This window comes from Manihot esculenta, chromosome 3 (genome assembly GCF_001659605.2).
Source record: "Manihot esculenta cultivar AM560-2 chromosome 3, M.esculenta_v8, whole genome shotgun sequence".
NCBI classification, from domain to species: domain Eukaryota; kingdom Viridiplantae; phylum Streptophyta; class Magnoliopsida; order Malpighiales; family Euphorbiaceae; genus Manihot; species Manihot esculenta.
The window spans coordinates 492,439-515,159 of NC_035163.2; the positions used below are offsets into that span (position 1 = coordinate 492,439).

At 29.4% G+C, this 22,721-nt stretch overlaps 3 protein-coding genes across 3 annotated transcripts; 2 read left to right on the plus strand and 1 right to left on the minus strand.

Moving 5' to 3' along the window:
- Positions 1-1,807: 1,807 nt before the first annotated feature.
- Positions 1,808-4,432, minus strand: LOC110610324 (transcription initiation factor TFIID subunit 10). Its single transcript, XM_021750190.2, has 6 exons — positions 4,197-4,432; positions 4,038-4,102; positions 3,334-3,396; positions 2,726-2,783; positions 2,597-2,647; positions 1,808-2,205 (listed from the first exon to the last, which is right to left on the minus strand). Exons 1-6 carry the CDS (start codon positions 4,296-4,298, stop codon positions 2,125-2,127), a joined length of 420 nt encoding a protein of 139 aa, XP_021605882.1. The 5' UTR covers positions 4,299-4,432; the 3' UTR covers positions 1,808-2,124.
- Positions 4,433-9,989: 5,557 nt separating this feature from the next.
- Positions 9,990-10,790, plus strand: LOC110612277 (protein GLUTAMINE DUMPER 5). Its single transcript, XM_021753016.2, has one exon. It carries the CDS (start codon positions 10,077-10,079, stop codon positions 10,560-10,562), a length of 486 nt encoding a protein of 161 aa, XP_021608708.1. The 5' UTR covers positions 9,990-10,076; the 3' UTR covers positions 10,563-10,790.
- Positions 10,791-13,002: 2,212 nt separating this feature from the next.
- LOC110610412 (ADP-ribosylation factor 1) lies at positions 13,003-21,943 on the plus strand. Its single transcript, XM_021750324.2, has 11 exons — positions 13,003-13,217; positions 13,331-13,369; positions 13,468-13,530; positions 13,854-13,872; positions 15,205-15,316; positions 15,481-15,528; positions 15,767-15,897; positions 16,742-18,232; positions 18,326-18,388; positions 18,723-21,434; positions 21,561-21,943. Exons 1-8 carry the CDS (start codon positions 13,115-13,117, stop codon positions 16,773-16,775), a joined length of 549 nt encoding a protein of 182 aa, XP_021606016.1. The 5' UTR covers positions 13,003-13,114; the 3' UTR covers positions 16,776-18,232; positions 18,326-18,388; positions 18,723-21,434; positions 21,561-21,943.
- Positions 21,944-22,721: the final 778 nt, after the last annotated feature.

Here is a 22,721-nt window from a genome sequence, read left to right on the forward strand (position 1 = left end):
TTATAAGAAATTAAAATTATTACCATCATTAATTTAATAAATTATAATAATTTAAATTTAATAATTTGATTATTTAATATTTATAACAATTGATTTAGAGCATTAAAATTATAATTTTATTTTTTATTATATTTTAATTATTTATATTTATTAATTTTTATAATTATTTAAATTAATAAAATTTTAATTTAATAATATTTTATACAATTAATTCTATTAAATCTTTAATTATTTTTATATTTTTATCATGGTTAATATTCTTTTATAATAATTTTAACCGATTATATGTATTTATTTTATGTAATTATTCAGAATATTTATAATTAAATTATATTAATTATAATTTTATAAAATTATCAAATAAATAAATAATAATACTGTGAGATAATAAAAATTATTTATATGATCTTTTGTTGTAGAATTATTATTATATAGTAAAAATGAGTTTTTTTAATTATAATAAACTTTTATAAATATATTTAATATTTCATTTATTATTAAAATAAAAAATATAATAAAATTTTCTTAATAATAAAAATATAATAAAAATTTTATTGCAATATTAATAATATAATATATTAAAAAATAATAAAACAAGGTTATGTAATAGTGATAATAAATATAATAAAAATAGTAGAAAATAAAAAAGTTATACAGTGATTAAAAAATAATGAATTATATTTATTACATATATATTAATTATTATTTTATATATAAATAAAATTATAAATATATAAAAAATTATAAATATATAAAAAATTATAAATATATTATAAAATAATAAATATATTATAAAATAATAAATTATATTTATTACATATATATTAACTATTATTTTGTATATAAATAAAATTATAAATATATAAAAAATTATAAATATATTTACGTCATATTAGGATTAGTTGTATCACTGGTTAATCTCTAAAATAAATAAATTTTATAGTGATACTTGTCAATTTTTCATCAACCTATTTTAAAATTCAATTATAGATAAATTTATTATTTATTAATGATAAAAATATAATTAAAAAGATGTATTATAAATTTAAATATATCATTTTTAACGTTTTATAGTTAAAAAAATAGATATCTATTAATTTTTTATTAATTATTTTAAAGGTATAGTTAATTTTTAAATTTAAAATTTTTATTATAAATTAATATATTATTTTAAAAATTATAAAAAAATTAAAAAGTCAAATAATAATAATAATAATAATAATAAATTTAAAAATCATATATAAATTGTAATAATAAAAATAATAAATTATATTTATTATAAATATATTAATTAATAATATTATTAAATATGAAAATATAGCTTAAAAATAAAATATATTAAGTGTAATCCTTAATATAAATACATATATTCAAATGTAATACTTATATGAATTTAAATTCATAAAACATTTCTCATCATAACCTAATTTAGATCTCAACTTTATATATATATAAATTATCATCGATAAGTTAATAAAATCAAATAAACTAAAGAGATGTATCTCACATTTTTAAAATTTGACAAATAATAATATCATTTAACTTTTTAATAATAATTCACAAACAAGTTTGTATAAACAATATTAATGTATAATTTAAGAGACAAATTTAACTTTTTAAGCTCCTAATTTTGAGCTTAATTCAGAGGAAACATATGGTTATATTACAAATTTGGTAATTAGTAAAAAATGCCCACGAACAACAATTACATCAATCTTGAATTACAAGTGAAATTGAAGGATGCGTAAAATCTTACAATTCAATAGAAATGAAATCTTTATGATGTCATTCCAGATTGGACTGCTCCTGGCTCCTTTAATTATAATAAAATCTGCTCATAGTTAAGTAAAATTCTACAACAATTAGGAGCTGATAGATACAACCTTAACAATGGGAGAAGGACCAAATCATACCATCCCTCCCCTATCAATTGCCAAATATTCTATTAACTAACCAACTATATATAGTGAGTGTCAGAACATGAGAACACCAAAGAATATATCTGAACATAAAAATCTTTAAACTAAAACAAGTGGACCGCTGAAGAGTGAAGAGTGCTACATACAAGAATGTAAACGACTTAACATGTAAACAACTGCAAAGAACTTGTAAATCCAAGCCAGGTTACTCATCTCTTGAAGCAGGATCCATTCCGGTTGATGGGCTGTCGGCAAAATACTCTTGGTGCTTCACATTCACACCGTACTGCTCATTCAATATGAAAAAGAATCGCCGTTAAATATAAGAAAGTATAGTAGGAAGATAAATTAAGAGTCAACTTACAATTTCATTTACTCAGGATAGTGAAGCCATTTCTATCCCTCAACAAGCTGCTAATATATTTATATGCACAATCTCATCTAACGGTATTAAGGTACTTTCTCGTTTTGACCCAAAATCATGCACACTTATAATAGTGCAATGAATATGTACATCAGAATGAGCTACGCTTAGCAGTTGCTTCAGCTATCACACAAATCAACAATCACTTATCATTTCATATCACACCCTCTAGCTAAAATGAGTTATTAGAGTCAGGACCAGCACACAACATGGTGTCCCCAAACATAAAATGAAAGAATATCTTAGTGCTTACATCACGCAAAGCCTTGGACAGGTCCTCCATTGTCAAGATAGGGCGCTTATCCTGTTCACAGGAAATTTTAATATGGTTAAAAAATATTGCTATGTATAAATATAAGATTGGGATAGGCCATTTTACTACTTTTTGCTGCTTCTCTCTTTTGTCTTTGACTACTGTTGATTGACGAGCTCTGCATTGCCTACAAGAGGATGCACAATAGAGATCATTTTCATCACTCTGACTTACTGAAAAACTAGTGTAATACCACTAGATATGGAAGCTGAAAATCCAGAATTCATGACCCATGGAATTAATGAGTACGAAAATGAGCACGATTCATACCAGGCTTTCATTCAAAGCATAATATATGTTGCAAGTTGCAAGTTGCAACCACCTCTAACCTCTGACCTTAAAAATTAAATCTCTGCAAATTAAATCTAGCCAGTTGGTCCAAATCAAGGACCATAATATACTAGAAGATGATGTATTCCATATTTCCCTTGAAAAAAACAAAATTTCTTATACTCTTCTATTTTTAAAGTACGTTAATCACCATCTGCAGCTGCTGCCCCTAATCCTCTTAAGAAATTCAGATACATTCCTAACAAATTTGCATATACTACAAAATAAAAACTAAAATAAAATCCCTTGGTTTGAACCCACTACATGAGATCAGTGATGACAATGTTCTACACCAAATCATAATGCTTGTTAAAGAGAGTGAGCAGAAAGGAAAAATATAAACATACTGCAGTGCATCACTTGCAACCTCTGCAACGAACTTTTGAGTAGCAACAGCTACTAGTCTAACTCTGCAGAAAGAGAATTTTGCCATTAATCCACCAAGACAGATGTAAGTTTTACTCTCTATAAAGAGATTATATTAGAATATAAAAGATTCTCTTTCCAACAAGAACAAGTTTTTGAATATCTAATAGTTGGAAAATTCTCAGCATTGAAAAATATAATCCAATTCATATCAAATAAATTTACACAAGGCTATAGCTCATCATCAGTTATAGATAATTCTATCAATAACCTAAAATGAGATAACACAAAATCAGTTCATTTGATACCCAGAAAAACAATTAGCAAATATTTTAGAAAATTGTCCAAGAACGAATTTTGGGCATTACATGACTTCATTGCTTTTCCCTACAACAATCCACTCCACTCCCTTGGAACGAGAGGGGAAAATAAATTGCAAATCAAGCCCTAATTGCTTACTCATTAATTTTCAAATAAATCCCAATTATTACATAGACAAGCTGCATATACAGCTAAAAATTTCCAATATCCTAATTATTCCTCAAGGTTAACAAACCAATTCCAACTACTTCACTAACCCAGAAAGTTCTACGACAAAAAGCACAGAAACCATAAACTAATTTGATTAGTTGTCAAAAAGAAAATATCGCAGGAAAAACAAACAGAGAGAATAAGGAGCACATACAATCGAACATCGGGACATTGAAATCCACTCTTAGCTAGGTAATGCTCCACCAATTCATCGGGTATCTGAAAGAAAAAATCGCCGATGGATGAACTAAAACTATATAGAAAATAAAGAAAAATTCGAGCACTACGAAAAGAGAAGCAAAGGGGAAATTACGGTGGGAGTGTAATCCATTAAGGAAGAGAGAAATTCAGTGAGGGCTGCGTCATCGTCGTGCCTAGCATCGTTGGGTTGCTGGGGGTTGTTGGTGTGATTCATTTTTCTCTTGCTTTCTGTGTCAAACAGGAATTGAAGCTTGCTCGTATCTAATTCGGCCACTCAATTTGGGATTTTTTTTTTCTTTCTTTCTTTGAACATGGGGATTTGTCTCAGCTTATGCACCGATGATAAGTTGATTGGTTTATTTATAATATTTTTAGGCAAATTGCCCTTTTGCAAATATTATTTTTTAATTTAAAATTTATGATCATTAAGAACTAAATGAATTTTAATATAATATAATCTTTTAATAATAAAATATTATTTTTATATTTAAAATATTAAAATTTTAGTGTTTTAATTAACATAAAAATTAAAAAATATATATAAAAATAATAAATAATTTTTAAAATTATAAAAATATGATTTTATTATATAAAAATTATTTTATTATTAAAAAATAATATTATATTAGATGACTGGAGTTTAATTAATAAAAAAATTTTAATGAGCTTATTTGATGATTGGATAAAAGTATAAGAGCTTTTTAAGTCTTGTTAAAAAAATTGGTTTTCTTAAATTCTTAAATATTTCTAAATTTATCATTTAAACCCTTAATTTTTTTCAATGATCACTTAAGCCCAAAATCTTTATTTGCATTAAAAACTTTATTGGTGAATTACAATAGATACTTTTTTTTTTTTAAATTGAGATTAAAATTTGATGTTTTCTTGATGGGAAGTGAAGAAATTAAATTATTAAAATTAAGGATTTAATTAAATTTTTTTATAATAATTTAAATGAATTTTTAAATATTTTTCAAAAGTCTATTTGTCTATTTAAGTTTTTAAGTTCAGCTTATAAATTAAAAAAAAAAAAAGAATTTGAGAACCAACGCCACCAGAATGTTTAGGCTTTTCCGGAGCTCCAGTGAAAACACCAATGGGTCCAATAAGGCCCAAAAGTAGAACTAATATGGGCCGTCTATGGTTCATAGTACTTCTGCAAATCAGCTATCCTTATTTTCTTATTTAAAAGAATTCGAGTTTTTCTTTATTTAAACTTTTTTTTTATTTGAATTAAATTAGAGTAAGAGTGGGGTGAGATGAATTAGGAGAGAGGATATATCAATTTGAACTGAAAAATTAAATCGAATTTATTAATTTTGATTTAATAGTTTGGTTAATTAGAATATTTGATTCGATTCGATTAATATTTTTTAATTTATTCAATTTTCGGTTTAAACATGTTAAAAAATTAATAAATCGAATAATTGATTTTATACGTATTTTTATTATATGAAATATTAATTTTATATGAAATTATATGAATTTTTTAAGTATTATCATTATGAATTCGACAATATTTAATGGTAAATTTATGTGAAATATTTATTGAATTATTTTATTAAAATTAAAAGTAAAAAAATAAATATCGATTTAATTCGGTTGGATTATATTTTTATAATTAATTTTTTTATTTTTAATATTTTTATAATTTAATTTTTAAATTTTTTTAATTTGATCCGATTCCACAGCCCGTTAGTAAATTATCCGAGTGCCACATCCACTATTAGTGTTTTTTAAATATCTACCAACAATTTTTCTATGATGATGGGAAGCCATTTTATTCTTTTCCTAATTTAATAAAAATTCCAATTTCATAATTCATCACAAACACAATAAATTAGTATATATACAATCAAATATCTTATCACCACCTTGGATGCTTCCAATAGGTTTTTGGTTTGATAATTAAGATTCCATGATAACAATGCATGCATGTTGTTGTCTCATTTCAATGCATTTCTCATTATATTAACTAATTATTGGGATTTTAAAATTGTGATAAATTAATGAGTATATTATATTATTTGAGTTTTAAAATTCATATATTATATTAATTCTTTTTTTTTTAATATGGAATAGGAGAATGGAATTTGCACCTGCAGATTAGACATATTAATTATTATTTTATCTTTTTATATTTAATGGCTATTTATTATATTTTTTAAAAAAATTATTATTTATTTTTCATAAAAAATTTACAAAATAACTTTTTAATTTTAAAAAATTATAATATTTAAAAAAATCTATTAGTTAATTACTCTATTAATTTTATCATTAAATATTTTATTATTTAGTTCTTATAATTTTAAAAAATTTATTAATTAATTTCTCAAATTTTTAAAAAATTTACTAATAAATTCTTTCACTTCAAAGTATTTTGACTGTTTTGTAATATTTAATGATTAAAATTAATAAAAATACTAACTAATAAATTTTTTAAAATATTATAAATATTTTAATACATTGAAACACTAATTAATAATTTTTTTATATTATACTGATTAAGTAATAATTTTTTTATATTTTTAATTAATAAAAATAAAAATATTAAACAATTACTTAATATTTTTTAAAATTAAAAAATTAATTAAAAATTTTTTTATACCACAATGAGTAAATAGTAATTTTTATTTTTAATTAATAAAATAAAAAATATTAAACAATCACTTAGGAAAGTAAAAGTAATAAATATTAATTTTTAAATTGAGTTATATGGATTTTTAAATTAATGTTTTGTTTTATATATTATGTATTAGATTTTTACTATTTTTCATAATTTTTTAATATACCATATACTTATATATAACAATATATATTTATACAATTTACAAATTATTATTATCTTTTATTCACCTACCTTTTATTAATAAGTTTGTTATAAATATATTTCAGTTTTACCAATTTTAATTTCAAGTGTATCACTATATAATTATTTTATTACATATTGTGGTCTATAATTAAAGGCTATATAATTTTAAAGTAACTAAAACATATATTAATTAGTAGATAGTGTAAATATTTTAAATTTGGATAATTAATAATTAATTTTAAAATTTAAATGGCAATGTTTAAAAATTATATTAAAATCAGAAATTTAAAATTATATCAAATTAAAATTAAAATATTAGAAAATTAACCAAATAAAATGGAAATCTCCAAACGTTCACAGATTTAATTTGATGGTAAATGTATCTGAATAAATCTGAGAGATCTCAGTTTTTATTCTCCCGATCTCTAATCTCCAATTAAAAAAAATTGGTGATAAAAAAAAAGATAAATTGTGAAATGATTAACTATGGAAACCCTTATTTTAGCAATGAACATCATGATTAAGAGAGGCATAATTAAGTACAAAAGTGGAATCTAATTTATATGCTGATGTTTAAAGAAATAAAAGTTGATGGGATGCATTTCAACCTTAGTTGTGGATGAAGAATATATATTGACATTTAAGAATTTTAAAAAAATAAAATAAAATAAAATCACGTATCAATACTAGTTTAATGACTAAATCAGAAAGTGGAACACCATGATCTTATACTAAAGAAAAAGGATCAGAATAATATATATATATTCTAAAAAATGAATTATAATATATTACAAACACTAATTAGTGGATATAGTGATGTGATTTGAAAGAATTTAATTTAAATATTCTAAATGTCATTGTTATTTTAAAAAAATAAATTAATAATAGATTGTTATTTACTTAACATATCTAAATTGGAGAATTCATTCTTTAATTCACATGAGGTTGCAATTACGCATGCCAAAATGGATGAAAAGACAAAGCAAATGACAAAGGATTGTTGCCACTTTACACACAATAATGTTTATTCCATTTTATCTTTACTCTTTTATTCATTATCTCTCATCACAAATCAATTCGGTGGGTTTTAACTGTTGAATTAGATCTGTGATCAAATCCAACACCCCAACTGTAGAAGCTTCATTTGGTAAAAAAATATTTTCCATCACTTTTCACTCACTAACACATCAATATATTATTACCTTGTTTGTACACTCATTGCTTAGTGGGATTTGGAATCATATCCCAAATCAAAATTCCTTTTTCTATATAAAATAAAAAGACTATTAATCATGAATAATTATTGTGATTATAAGTTGCTTAATTAAACTTTATATATATATATATTAATGTTGTGATATTCAGAAAATAGGACTATAATGGATGTTTAGGCTCTTTTAGGGAAGCAGACGTCCTTCCTTTTTATCCTTTTTTTTTTGTTGGTGATTTCTAACTATTTCTTTGTTACGGTGTCATCTGTCTCTATCACTCAGATCCGTACGTACGGAGGTGTCAGACCTATTTCTACGCCAGATGACCATTTAATTCTCTTAGTGACTGGACCAGCTATTCTCTCTCACGTCACATTGCCGGATTGGATTACCTCCTGTTGGGTTCGTGTTCATGATTGATCCGGCATGCCCCATGCATTCAAATCAGGGCTTGCAGTGTTGGGTCGGTCTGCTTAAGGAGAGTCTGATGGATTTTAAATCTGCGTTCTTCTTTAAAATCCTCATATACAAAGTTCGGTAGTTATCAAATATAAATATAGATACAGGTAGGTATATATAGTGAAAGAATAAAATTAATGAAAATATTATTTAGAGTTAATTGGGATAAACTAAATTATTAAAAGTTTAAATAATCTAATTATTATTAGCATGCAAATTCAAACATGGCTTCGTTTTTTTTCCAAGACGAGGAATCAATGCAACAAGAATATATGAATTAATTGAATTGAAGCATAGTGAAAAATAGTGTCAAGAGCATCAAAAACAATATCCAAGCAAAAAAAAAAAATAATGAATATTATTTCACAATCATAACTTGGTTGTATTGTAAGTGGAACTCAAAATGGATTATGAATTCCACCTATGTCTATGTGGGTATCCTGTGTCATTCCATCATATATATTCTTCAATCTGATGGAAATACATATCTATCAAGCATCTGGAATATCTTAAACTGACCCCATGTATGTCAACTCATGTTCTGTGACATGGTGGTTGTTTGGATGGTGATAGAAAGAAAGGGAAAGTGAGAATGGAGGAAAGAGAAAGATTTGAGAAGGAAGGTTGTAGTTTTCAATTTGATACATCTAAATTCTATCAATTTTGCAGTATTATTCACCGATTAAAGCATAAAATTCAATATAATAAAAGTAAATTTTGAGCATCATGTTCATGTTTGTGATAAAAAAGTATGTCAACTAATTTTAACTCACATGGAATTTGAATCCTCGTAAACGAAGAATCGATGAAAATGAACATAAAAAAATAATTTCTTTATGTTTAAATAATAAAATACTTAACTATTAAAATTAATAAAAAATTAATTAATTAATTTTTTAAAATATAAAAAATATTTTAATATATTTTTTATAACTAAAAAATCAATTAATAAATTAACATAAAATTAAATAATAATTTTCTCCGATTTTTGTATAAAAAAACTCACATATTTATATTTTCAACCCAATATAAACCAAATTTGCCGTAGGAAACTTCCTTATATGTCTAGCTAATCCATCGAAACTGTGAAACTACAAGCAGTGCCAAATTATACATATAAATGATTTGCCATCATGAACATTTTCCTCAGCTAACATGCAGGTAAGTTTTTCCCGTGCTTATTATATATATAGGGCCCACGCTAGCCAACAGCAACGCTTGTCCCAAAAGCACCCATTGGAACAACATCTGGATACAGAGGATCCTGTCTTAAGAGGAATAGATACATACATGCATACATACGCATTAAAAACAGGAAAAAGGCAGGGCCAAATACGTAAACGCAACGAAATCCACAGCTCCACCTTCCTTCTCTCTCCCTGCTTATAAATACCACCTCTTCTCTCTCTGTTTCTCAGGTTCCACTTCTACACCTTCCATTTTTAAACCCTAAACATCTCCTCCTTCAAGATTCACTAGCTTAAGGAACAGGACTTAGAGAAGAAACAAAATGAGAACCATTAGAACCCTTAGCTCCACCGCACTTCCCCCTTCCTCCACCTTGCAAGAGCGCTCTCCATGGCACTCTCCAGTCCCATACCTCTTTGGAGGTCTGGCAGCTATGTTGGGTTTGATCGCTTTTGCCTTGTTGATCTTAGCTTGCTCTTATTGGAGACTAGCTGGTAGTTTAGATGATAGTGAAGGTGGTGAGCAGAGAGATCTTGAAAGTGGTAATGAAAAAGAGGGCGATGCTGCAAAGTCAGGGAAGATTTTTGAGGAGAAGATTTTAGTGATAATGGCTGGTGATCATAAGCCAACGTTCTTGGCCACCCCAGTGTCCAGCAGAGCTTCCTCTATTGGCGACAAAAATGCAAAGATTCAAAACAAAGAGGAAGAGAAACCAGAAAATGGTGATAAAACAAAAGGGGAAATTGGTAACCATGTTCAAACTTCATTAGCAGAAGCATCAGAACAAGGTCAAGAACAATACCCCTGAGCTTCTGCTCTGTTTCTTTTATCCCCTTTCTCTCTGGAGAGTGCCTTCCAGAATCCAAGAGTTCTCTTCTTTCAGTCTTTTTCTCGTTTTCCTTTATTGGGTTTTCGGTTTTCACCGGGAAGTGTAAATTTTGATCTGCTGAGGTTAAACAGATATGAGCATGAGAGAGTTTTCAGTTTACTTTCTAGCTAATTTTCAGAGAAAAATCATATGAATTTTTGGAATTTTCATGCAGCTGATCAGCTAAATTTTACAGTCCAGGCTCCATATGAGTAATAAAGATAATTTGGTTGCATTCTCTTTGAAATCAAATGGGTTAAGAGATTTAAAATTAATAAAAATAATGAAAAGAAGGAATAATAACCTTTTGTACCCAATGCATCGTTAATTCACTTCAAGCTCTAATGGAGAATAAAGTAAAGTAAAGAAAATGACTTGAACATATTCTCGTGTAAGTGCTTTCTAATATATTTTGGCTGGCCGTCCGGTTACCGCCGGAGGGGACCTGAATAGACAGGAGAAAGATGAGGTCAGTGAGTCATTTGTTGTTTTAATTTCTCGGGAAGCAAAGAGCAGACACGTTTTGCGTTCTAATAGGTTGATTTTAAGTGGAAAAGGACGCGTAAATAGAAGCAGCAGAAGCATCGGTTGTCAGTGCGGCGAGACGAGGCCGCATTATTCCTCTTCAATTAAATGATAGATACCATTATTATTTTATATGGTCCAGCCAATTTATGATATATGCTATAAATAAATATGAATTGTTATTTTTTTTAATTGAAAAGAATTATTATTATTATTATCTTAAATAGTCTTTATAAAATAAATTTTAATTTACACCTACATCATACTTAATAAAATATAATCTCATTATAATAAAAATAATATAATAAAATTTTCTTTTTTGCTATAAATAATGTTTTAGAATAGATTATTGTTTTTTTATTGTAGTAATATAATATAATAGTAATTGTTACTATTATTGCTTAAAGTTTATTAATTAATAATATTTTTAAAATCATTAAATATATTTTGAGAAAACAAAAATATATATAATTTATACAAATATTATTTTCTTTTATAACTATATTTTTAATATTATTTATATAAAAATAATATTAATATATAGAAATAAAATTAGGATTTTAATGGAACTAAATAAATAATATAAAATATTAATTTAATTGATAGATTTGAAATTCTAGTGAAATTTTAAAGTAAGATTCCAGCAAAAATTAATATAATAAATTTATTTAATTAATTAAATAATAACTTTAATCGATTTTATATGCATATATATAAAAAAAATTGTATAATTAATGAAAAAGTAATAATTTTAATTAAATGAAATATAAAAGATTAATATGCTCTATTTTAGTTAAAAGTAAGCATATTAATCGTCCTTCAACGATCTAAGTATAGTTGAATTTGTGCCGAAAAAATGAGTTCTTAATTCTATTAAAACTTAATATATAGATCTGCTTCACATATAAATTCAGTATTTACTTTGACAGATCGGATTGATTTCAAGTCTACATATGAGAAATCCAACTTAATTAATTTGTTGAATTCGTAGGACAGCTGATCTCGTAATATTTAAAATCGTATTTACATGGCACCGAATGAAAATAAATGGCCACATGACGATAGAAAAGAGCGCAGTATGTCTAAACGTACAATCAAATATGACTATAGCAGAATATACAATAGCAGAATATATAAATTCAGATAAATTTATTAAAATATATATTAAATTTTTTTTTAATAAAAAATATATATTAAATTTATCTTTTACTTCATTTTAGACATTAAATTTATTATAATAATGGTGATGAATTTAATTGATTAAAATTAGTAATAATAATAATAATAATGATAATAATTTATATAAAAATTATATAAAAAATCATCACATATACATTGGATTAAGTAACGTGGAATGAATGTTATAAAAAAAATAGCTTATTAAATATGATTGTTATAAATTTGATTTTATACAAAAATAAATTTAACAACCTTAAATTAAATATTTATTTAAATGCTTCCATTTTATTATTTTAATTATATGTATATTTTAATTGAATTAACGAATTTCATAAAAAAAAATATATTTGTATCAATTGAATTATATTAATCAAGATAGAGCCATAGGTCTTATTATGAAATTAAAAGCATGTGTTAATTTAATTATTTTAAAATATCAAGGAAAAAACTTTTTTTTTTTGAACTGAAAGGAAAAAAACATTGTATTTTTTTTTTGTAAAAAATGTTTTTAATTATACGGCAATTGTTATTATTTTGTGAATTATTCACTTATGAACGGCATCGTTTATCCTTCATCGTGCATTCTAGTTTATTGTTATCTCAAGATTCTAAACGGCATCGTTTCATTTCTGTGAAACGGCATCGGTTTAATCAGTAGAGACATCTCCAAGACGAGGAATATTGCAAATTGCTGTGTGCTGTGCAGATGAAGTGTGAACGAGCAAAGTATTTGTGAATTCAACGAAGTGATGCAGAGGGAATTCGCTGAACGGTGAAACAAGAGGAAAATGGGAATTTTGTTCACTAGAATGTTCTCTTCTCTGTTCGGCGATAGAGAAGCACGAATCCTTGTTCTTGGCCTTGACAATGCCGGAAAAACCACCATTCTCTGTAACTCTCTCATTTTGCTTGCTTTCTGCCTCTCCTTTCTCCGTGGTATATGTTTAGGGTTTTTCTTTTCTTTACAATTCTATATTAATGATTATTATTATTTTCAATTCCAGATCGGCTTCAAATGGGCGAGGTAGTCTCCACGATCCCAAGTAAGTCATTTGAATTTCATTGATTTACTCTTTTTTTTGTTGTTATTATAATTGTAGCTTTTTTAATGTGTACTTTGATATTTTTGTTTTCGATGCAGCAATTGGATTCAATGTGGAAACTGTACAGTATAACAATATTAAGTTCCAGGTCTGGGATTTGGGTAAGTAGCAACTATTTTACTCTGTACACAACTTATCAATCTTATCCATGTGCTCTGTTACGATTGATTCACCATATGATGGAGAAATTTCACATTTATCATATAATCAAGGATTCGAAGTGAAAATTATAGGTCACATAAATTGTTGGCAAATACTGTTCCTCATTATTGTTGTCTAGATTTAAAACATCGAATCAGTGGGAAGTCCCACTTTTAGCTGGCTTTGAGTTTATGATTTAGACTTTTTCCTTCTTTTTCTTTTTCCTTTTTTTTTTTTCCCTTCTCCACTCTAAATTAACTTGGTCTGTGCCTTTTTGAAACAGGTGGGCAGACAAGCATTAGGTAACCTTGTTACTTCATTTCCACCCTCCTTTTTGAAGTAAAGCTTTTAATCTATTATCTAGCCACAGCACTAAGTTATCCAGTAATATTTCCATTACTGGTGGAGATGAGATTTTGTTTGCAATTTGTAGACATGCTTCTTGGCTTCATTGAATCAACATGATGGATATCTAAATACGTCCATGTGTTTGTTTTTGGATTTCATTATCACTTTCAAAGGTTTTACTATTTGCAAGTTACTTATTACAGTTTAGGACACTTGTACGTAAATGTTGTTGCTAACAACCAGCATGGTGTTGGTTGTGACAATGAAAGTCCAATTGAAAGCACGCTTTGAGTAAAGTGCTATCCAATCATAATATCTGATGTTTGTTGTGCTCATTTTATTCCATTAGAAGGAAAACTAGAAGTTTATCACCATATTTCTGAACTTCGGTACTTAAAGGACTGTAAGGGTTGAACTAATGGACAATACTATAATGAATTGCTACAGATCTTGGGATCTCCCAAGAACAAAATGCCTCAAGGGAAGTAGGTACAGGGGTATGCATTTGATGTTTTTCCTTATGAAATAAGTGTATGAAATTGAATAAGCGGTGTTTTGAATAAAACTATGGTTGATAATTCATGATTCAGATCATTTAGTTTTTGGCCACCATTGCAGACCCCAAAAATTAGGACCTGTAGATAACCACAAGATTTGCCTCTTCTTCAGCACCCTCTTGTGCAATTTTAAGATGTTGGCATTGCTAAGTGTTTACGAGACTAGAAAATGGTACAAATGGTAGAAAGAAGTGACAGTAATGGGCCAACTTTAGGTTTAAATCTCAGTAAGCTCAAAATAAAGAGAAAAGATTGGAGGAAATACATTGCATCTTTTGTGGAAAAAGGAAAGAACGTCCACTTTTTCCTTTTTAATCTTGGACACATTCTTCATTCATTTAGTTACCAGGACCTTTAACATGTGTACATGAGTGGGTGAGCATTTATTAGAGAGAGAGAGAGAGAGTCCTAATGTTTGGTTTGCAGTTTCTGCTACTGTTGTTTATGCAAATGTCGCAATCATGATCACTGTTGATGGTAGTAATTTTTGTGCATGGAGAATTATTTTTTGGTGCTTGTTTTCTGCCCGTCGTCGAACAATATAACTATAGTGTTGGAATGATTACATTTGATAAATTTTCAATTTCCTTTTGGGTGCTCATGTTGGCTGCTCTTCTTGTGTGATCATCCACCTTAACTGCTTGCTAGAGAAATTTGGCATTCTATTCCCTGATAATGATAACTCCTTGTCGCTTTCCTTTTGGGGTGAATTTGCCCTGTTTATTTCAGGCCGTACTGGAGATGTTATTTCCCAAATACTCAAGCTGTAATTTATGTTGTTGATTCAAGTGATACTGATAGAATTGGAATAGCCAAAGAAGAATTTCATGCAATTTTGGAGGTATTTTCTTTGACAGACATTATTAAGAAAACCTACTTTACATCAGTTTATGTGAGGATACCATCATAACTATACTTGTTTTCTTTTGCTATGATTTGAATAATGTTTACCTGTTTAATAAGAATATTAAAATACCAATATTTTAAAATTGAACCTTTTTGCAGGAGGAAGAATTGAAAGGGGCTGTTGTCCTCATTTTTGCGAACAAGCAGGTTGAAAGCATTTCTTCATCTTCAACAAATGAGAAAATTTAGACAGTTCTTTAGTTATATCTCAGCCTAATATATGTTGATTTCCTGGTCCACTTCCAAGATGGGCTTTCCGTTTTCTGAGTTTGTCCATACAATATGAGATAGAAGTATTTAATACAATTCCTTGTTTCAGAGACGGAAAATTTCATCAATATTTAAAGATTTGTCTTACACGTTGAATTATTGCTTATATGAGCAGGACCTACCCGGCGCTCTTGATGATGCTGCTGTGACGGAGGCCTTGGAGTTGCACAAGATAAAAAATCGCCAGTGGGCCATCTTCAAGGCATGTGCTGTTAAGGGCGAAGGTCTATTTGAGGGTTTGGACTGGTAAGTATCTGTAAAGTTTGCTGGATATGGAGGTTTTTATTTGAATTATTGTGGAATTTGGATGAAACAACTTATCACTTATGGTATTCCTTGATATCATTATAATAATTCTACTGGCACTTGTATTTAATGTCCGCCAGCTTTTTCAAACCCAACTCTAGGAGGTTTATTTATTTTGCTATGCTTTCTTTTATTCCCAATCCCCTCCTTTCTCTTCCCACTAACCCGACAGGCCCCAACTGCCACTTGAATTTATCCCCCCAAGCGCCCTCACTTTAAAGAACCACCTGCAGTTCCCAGTCCACAAACAACCTGCTGAATAGCAATCTGAAAATCAAGCAGCCGGAGCAACTACGTGTATCTGTATATAATTTATTTACACGATAGTTGTACTGTTGTACCTTTTTAGTCATTGCTCATTAGGCTGATTTCTTGTTTATCTTTTTCCTTGTGCTTTGGGAGTTTCTGAGTGGCAACTCATCTTTGATGAGGTTCCCCACATACTGCCCCAAAGAAAGCTCAGATGACCATAATCATGAAACTTGTAGTCAGCCCTGGAATTTGACAACTAAATTCAGAAGGCATTGACTTTTCCAGGAATGGGAAACATTGATCATAAAATGCAATGAAAAGAATCCATTGAAACTGGAGATCAATGTAAAACAAACACAACTTTTTCCTATTCAATTCAGAAAGGAAACCCCACTCCTTAATGTCCTACTCAGAGTTAGGCAGTTCAATTCTGATTAATTGCATAACATGCATGCTACAGCAATGCGAATTCTAGTTTGGTGATGCTTAGTCATATTGATTTTCTAATTGGAAAAATAATAATTACTTGCAGGTTGAGTAATATTCTCAAGTCAGGAGGTGGCTAACTTTGTCAGACGAAGTGCTGACATCAGCTTCTCAATGCATTCTATGCAGGAGTGGTCTTGATTGTTATTGTCATTGATTGATGCTTGGCTAACATTTCTTCTTTGTAATGTTCTTTATTCTTAATGCCCTTTTCATTTATGGAGGTTAAAATTTTACTAATAACAGCTGAAAGATTTAGCGATTTACAAAATGATTTTGAGTGGGAAGAAAAGTAATATATATGCATTTTTCTTATCTTGCCTTTAACATGTTACTGGACCACCTGTTTCTGCTGCTTTTTATTCGCCACATATGTATATACACAACGCACAAAAAAAACCCCTTCCATCTTTTTGCCTGGAATTGGATGGCTGTGAAGGCGAATCTTGTTCTCACTGGAGGGGATGTCTTCTCCTTTTCCTTTTGATTATTAAATCTTAACTTGGCATTATTCATTTTACAAATGAATTTTTATTAAATCATGTGAGATTTTAATTTAAAAGAATTCTTTTTTTTTTAATTTCAAATGTAAATTATTAAAATAAAAATTATTTAAATTAAATTGTTTCGAAATGCAGTTAAAGACGGTTTGGAATTGTGACCGCAGAATTCAATGCTTTTGAAAAAGAACTACATACATATGTAAATAAAGCAGTTGGAAAAAAAATTCCATTGTACGAGTTGAGATGCAGGGTATTAGAAGAAAATGACCTAGAAAACCTTTGGTATTAGTTTAAATTCATTACTTCCCAAAATATTACCAAGAAAACTAATTTGCTAGAATTTGTTATTATTTTGTGAGTTAGTCATTTTAATATTTTATTAACACTTAATCCCACATTTTTATAATATTTGATTAAAAAAAAAAGTGCATAACAAAACCCAGAAGAGGATGTAAGCAACGTTGCACAGCAGCATGAGCAACGGCCTCGATGAGGGGCAGGGCCCCGACTACTAAACGGCAACGTTTTGTTGATCGAAAGTCAAAACATCTTCAACGAATATTGCCATGTGGACATAGAGACCGGATGACGAGGAAAACAAGTTACAGCTCCCGGTAAGAACAAAGTATTTGTGAATTCAACGCAGAAGTCAAAACATCTTCAACGACTATCGCCGTGTGGACATAGAGACCGGATGACGAGGAAAACAAGTTAGAGCTCCCAGTAAGAACAAAGTATTTGTGAATTCAACGCAGAGATTTAGAGAGAATTTGCTGGACAGTGAAAGAAGAAAAAGGAAAAAGGCCAGGATGGTCATTTTGTTTACTCGAATGTTCTCTTCTCTGTTCGGCAATAGAGAAGCTCGAATGTGCTCGGCCTCGACAATGCCGGAAAAACAACTATTCTCTGCAACTCTCCAGTTTACTCGCTTGCTTTCCCTCGCTCTTTCTTTTCCCTGCTGTATATTTAGGCTATTTTTCTTTTGTTTGATTCAGATCGGCTTCAAATGGGCGAGGTAGTCTTCACGATCCTAAGTAGGTCATTTGATTATATTATTTTCTCTTTATTGTTCTTATTATAGTTTTGCTTTTATTTGTAGCTTATTTGATATATTTGTTCTGATGCAGCAATTGGATTCAAGGTGGAAACTGTACAGAATAACAATATTAAGTTCCAGGTCTGGGATTTGGGTGAGTGGCGACTATCTTACCCTATACACATCTGATCAATCTCTATATAATGAAGGAAAATCACATTCATTCTGTTAAAAAGAAATAACAATTATTTTTGTAATCATGGTTTCAGAGTGAGCTTAATTTAGTGCTCTTGTTTAGTAATCTTTGTGATGTAATGTGATTGGCAAACAATGTTCCTCATTCTTATCATGTCGAGTTATAACTAGTAAAATTACATTTAATCAGTGGGAAGTCCCACTTCATCTGGCTTTAGGTTTACGAGTTTATACAGATTCATTTTTCCTGCCATCTCTCTGAATTAAAATTGGTCTGTCCCTTTTTGAAACAGGTGGGCAGACAAGCATCAGGTAACTTTGTTACTTCATTCTCATCCTTTTTTTGGAGTACAGTTTGTAATTTGATTGTCTAGACATGGCAATCTCATAACTGAATCATTTCTCGTGTGTCTTTGTTAAGTTATCTAATAGTGTTTCATAAATGGGTAGAGATAAGATTTTCTATGCAATTTGTTGACATGCTTTTTTGCTTCATTGAGTGACATGATGGATATGATGTGGAAGCTCAAAGCTGCACTGTCATTTTCCTAATTTTGCCTCCTATACTACAATAATATAATTTGATCAACCTTTTCTGAACTTGTATTTATATGCAATCTTATTGCTGAATATAATCTAATTTGAGGTTTTCATTGATTTTTTTAAGGGAAATAATAATTTTTTAACGTGGATTTCACCATAGCTTTCAGAAGTTTTACTATTTATGACTTATGTATAGTTTAGGACACTTGTATATCAGTATAGTTGCTTACAACCAGCATGATGTTAGTTGTGATGATGAAAGTGCAACTGAAAGTATGCTTTAGTGTAAAGCATTTGTTGTGATACTCATTTTATTGCTATTATAAGGAAACTAGGACTGTATCACTTTATTTCTGAATATTGATACATAATACCCTGGAAGGCCTTAAGTGCTGAACTAACGTACCAGACAATATTGAATTGCTATTAATCTTGGTGTCTCCAAGAAACAAAATGTCTTGAGGGAATTATGTAGAGGGGTATTCATAAGACGTTTTTCTTTATGAAACCATGGTATGAATGCCAATAAGTGGTGTTTTGAATAAAATTATGGTCGATGATTAAGCATTCAGATCGTTTAGTTTTGGCCACCGTTGCAGACCACAAAAATTAGGAAGCATAAGATTTCTTCCTCAGCACCCCCTTGTGCAATTTTAAATGTCAAAAGTTGATAAAAGTGTTATGATAACTAGAAAATGGTATAAACAGCAGAAAGAAAAGATAGTAAAGAGAGACCTTTAGGTTTAAATCTCACTTAGCACAAAATTAAATAGAAAAGATTATAGGAAAACACATTTCATCATTGTTTGAAATCAGGAAATAGGGACCCCATCTTTTTCTTTTTTAATCTTGGGTACATTCTTTATTATTTTGGTTATCTGGACATTTGTGAATGGGTATGCACTCACCAGAAAGAGAGAGTCCTAATATTTTGGGTTGTTGTTTCTGTTATTGCTGGTAATGCAAATGTTGCAATCATGGTCGCTATTGATAGTAGTTTATTTTTTGGGTGCATTTAGCTTGCCTCTATCTGTGAAGAATATTGTTTAGTGCTTCTTCTCTGTTTCTTGTTGAACAGTACAACTCAAGTTCCTTGTTTGGGGTGCTCATGTTGGCTGCTCTTCTTGTGTGGTCTTCTACCTTGATTGCATGCTAGAGAAATTTGGCATTCATTTCCATGTTAACCTTGTCAACGCTTCCCTTTCGAGGTGAATTGGTTTGTTTATTTCAGGCTGTACTGGAGATGTTATTTCCCTAATACTCAAGCTGTAATTTATATTGTTGATTCAAGTGGTACTGATAGAATTGGAATGGCCAAAGAAGAATTTCATTCAATTTTGGAGGTTTTTTCTTGAATAGGCATTATAAAGCAAGCCTATTTTACATTACTTTATGGTAGATATGAGGATATCATCTCGGTCGTTAAAAAGCTTGTTATTTATTTATTTATTTTTAATTTTAGTTAATTTGAAAGCTATCTTAGCTGGTAATGACTGTTGAGTTTTATTTCTTGCTCTCAGAGGTTAGGATATCCCCTTCAAGTGGAAGATATTGTTAGACTTCCTTGATTCTGAAAAATAACAAAGAGACACAACACTTGCAGTTGCTTAATTTAACATGTGCTATAGAAAACTTCAATCAATATATGTTATGTTAGTGCCAATACTTTCTACTGAAATGCTTATTGTATTATAAGGTAAAGGAATTAAGGTGGTCACAATTTAGGCTGCAATGCAGATGGACATGAATTTGATACTGAGTGATTTGTGGCAAGGGGTGCTCCACTGATAGGAAGCCTAGCATGCTGTGATTAGGACCACAAGTTGCTGGGTTTATGTGATTGTTTTTCTTTCCTTATGCTCTAGGTATTAGAAAATTGGGGGAAAAAAAGAAAGTTGAAATTTTAATTAATAACAGTAGAAGAGAAAAAAAATCTAGTTGATTTTCTGTCCTGTTATATATCCGGACAGGTGTACATTGAGACATACTAACATCTAATGGAAACTTGAATAGTCTATATCTGTTTAATAAAGAATGTCAGAATTCCAATTTGCAGGAGGAAGAATTGAAAGGTGCAGTTATCCTCATTTTTGCAAACAAGCAGGTTGAAAGCATTTCTTCATCTTCTACAAATGAGAGAAAATAAGAGAGTTCTTTAGTTATGTCATAGCCTACTATATGTTGATTTACTGGTCCACTTCCAAGACGGGCTTTGAGTTGTGTATAAAGTATGAGATCATTTAATCTACTATCCTTGTATCAGTGGCAAAAAAAAATTTCTCCAATTATTGGAGATTCTTGTAACGCGTTGAACTTGTTGCTTATATAAGCAGGACCTCCCTGGTGCTCTTGACGATGCTGCTGTGACCGAGGCCTCGGAGTTGCGCATGATAAAAAATCGTCAGTGGGCTATCTTCAAGACGTGCTGTTAAGGGTGAAGGCCACTTTGAGGGCTTGAACTGGTGAGCTTCTTTAGAGTTTGCTGGACATAAAGTTTGTTTTTTTCCCAGATAATCAAGTTTCACAAAATGGGTTGTCTAGTACATTGGCCAAAGGCTAATCAATGATGGCAAGTGGATATGTTGTAGGATTTCCCCATTTGACGTTTGGAAATCGTCACAGGAAAAAGCAGAACTTCTGTTTTTTCCTGGGTGGCTTGTGGCCTTCGTGTGGAGGAGTTTGGTGAGAAGAGGACTATATACTCGTGAACCAGGACAAAGCAGCCAATGGAATGGGTTAAGCTAGCAGTATAAAGGCAGTGTTCATTGCATATGCAGAATAGTGCTTCAACAAGCAGGATTTGCACTGGAAGACGATGACATCCAAGTCCTATGGCAATGGTAATAACGACGAAATCAGTGGACAAAATTAGTGGTTGGACTTCATTTCAATACGTCAAAATTAAACTCGATTCAATATTATTTTGAAGTTCAAATTCAACATAAATATTATTTTGAACCTAATTATATAGTATTCTAGCTCTTAGAATATAATTTCAACGAATCAACATCCACCCTAAGTAAAGAGGAAGTATATACGTCATTAGTTTAGTATTTATCTATGTACTGTTGACTATTCTAAATGGGCAAATCAAAGATGATAAAATCAGCCCAAGTTATGCTTCGAGAAGCGGATAAAGCATGTAGATGACTCCAAAATAGAGGGAGGAAAGAAGGCACAGAGGGAAAACTCCACTCCCCATGCAAGCAAAGGAGCTTCGAAACCAAATCAATTATTGAAACACAGAAACCCATGCATGTATAGCCTATACACCCCTAAAAAAACAATGAAACTAATAAATACAACAGATCTAAACTGCCCTCTACACTTTTCATCAATCTATTGTCGAACATCTAAAAGAACCAGAGAAAAAAGAAAATTAGAAGTGGGGAAGGAAATCCACTTTTCGAACAGAAGGAGGAGAGGTGAGGACCCCTCTGTCCCAAATTTGCTCCTAAGGACCACTGAACCGACAAAAAATAATAGGTATTTGGTCTCTAGTCTAAAACTAGAAGGCTTAATAACTATTAACTTGATGATAAGGTGAAATATTAAGAATATCCAATAATATCCCTTTTAAAATGAGTCAACCATGTAGGTGGGTGGGGCTCTCACATTATCGATACTTTCAGTTCCGGACAAGTTTTTATTACTTGCCAAACAACTTAAGGACAATGAAAAGTCAAAAATACCCCCGCCCTTCCGCTATCAATCTCAAGTTGTCCTTCTCACATGGGCTCCATGTCCAA

What these genes read in the sequence shown, in the direction of transcription:
- LOC110610412 (XM_021750324.2), top strand. Translation starts at nt 13,115, where the DNA reads ATGGGAATTTTGTTCACTAGAATGTTCTCTTCTCTGTTCGGCGATAGA. An exon ending in AATTTCATGCAATTTTGGAG is followed by an intron (nt 15,317 to 15,480) that starts GTATTTTCTTTG and finishes ACCTTTTTGCAG; the next exon opens with GAGGAAGAATTGAAAGGGGC. An exon ending in TCATTTTTGCGAACAAGCAG is followed by an intron (nt 15,529 to 15,766) that starts GTTGAAAGCATT and finishes TTATATGAGCAG; the next exon opens with GACCTACCCGGCGCTCTTGA.
- LOC110612277 (XM_021753016.2), top strand. Translation starts at nt 10,077, where the DNA reads ATGAGAACCATTAGAACCCTTAGCTCCACCGCACTTCCCCCTTCCTCC.
- LOC110610324 (XM_021750190.2), bottom strand. Translation starts at nt 4,298, where the DNA reads ATGAATCACACCAACAACCCCCAGCAACCCAACGATGCTAGGCACGAC. An exon ending in TAATGGATTACACTCCCACC is followed by an intron (nt 4,103 to 4,196) that starts GTAATTTCCCCT and finishes TTTTTCTTTCAG; the next exon opens with ATACCCGATGAATTGGTGGA. An exon ending in AAAGAGAGAAGCAGCAAAAA is followed by an intron (nt 2,648 to 2,725) that starts GTAGTAAAATGG and finishes TCCTGTGAACAG; the next exon opens with GATAAGCGCCCTATCTTGAC.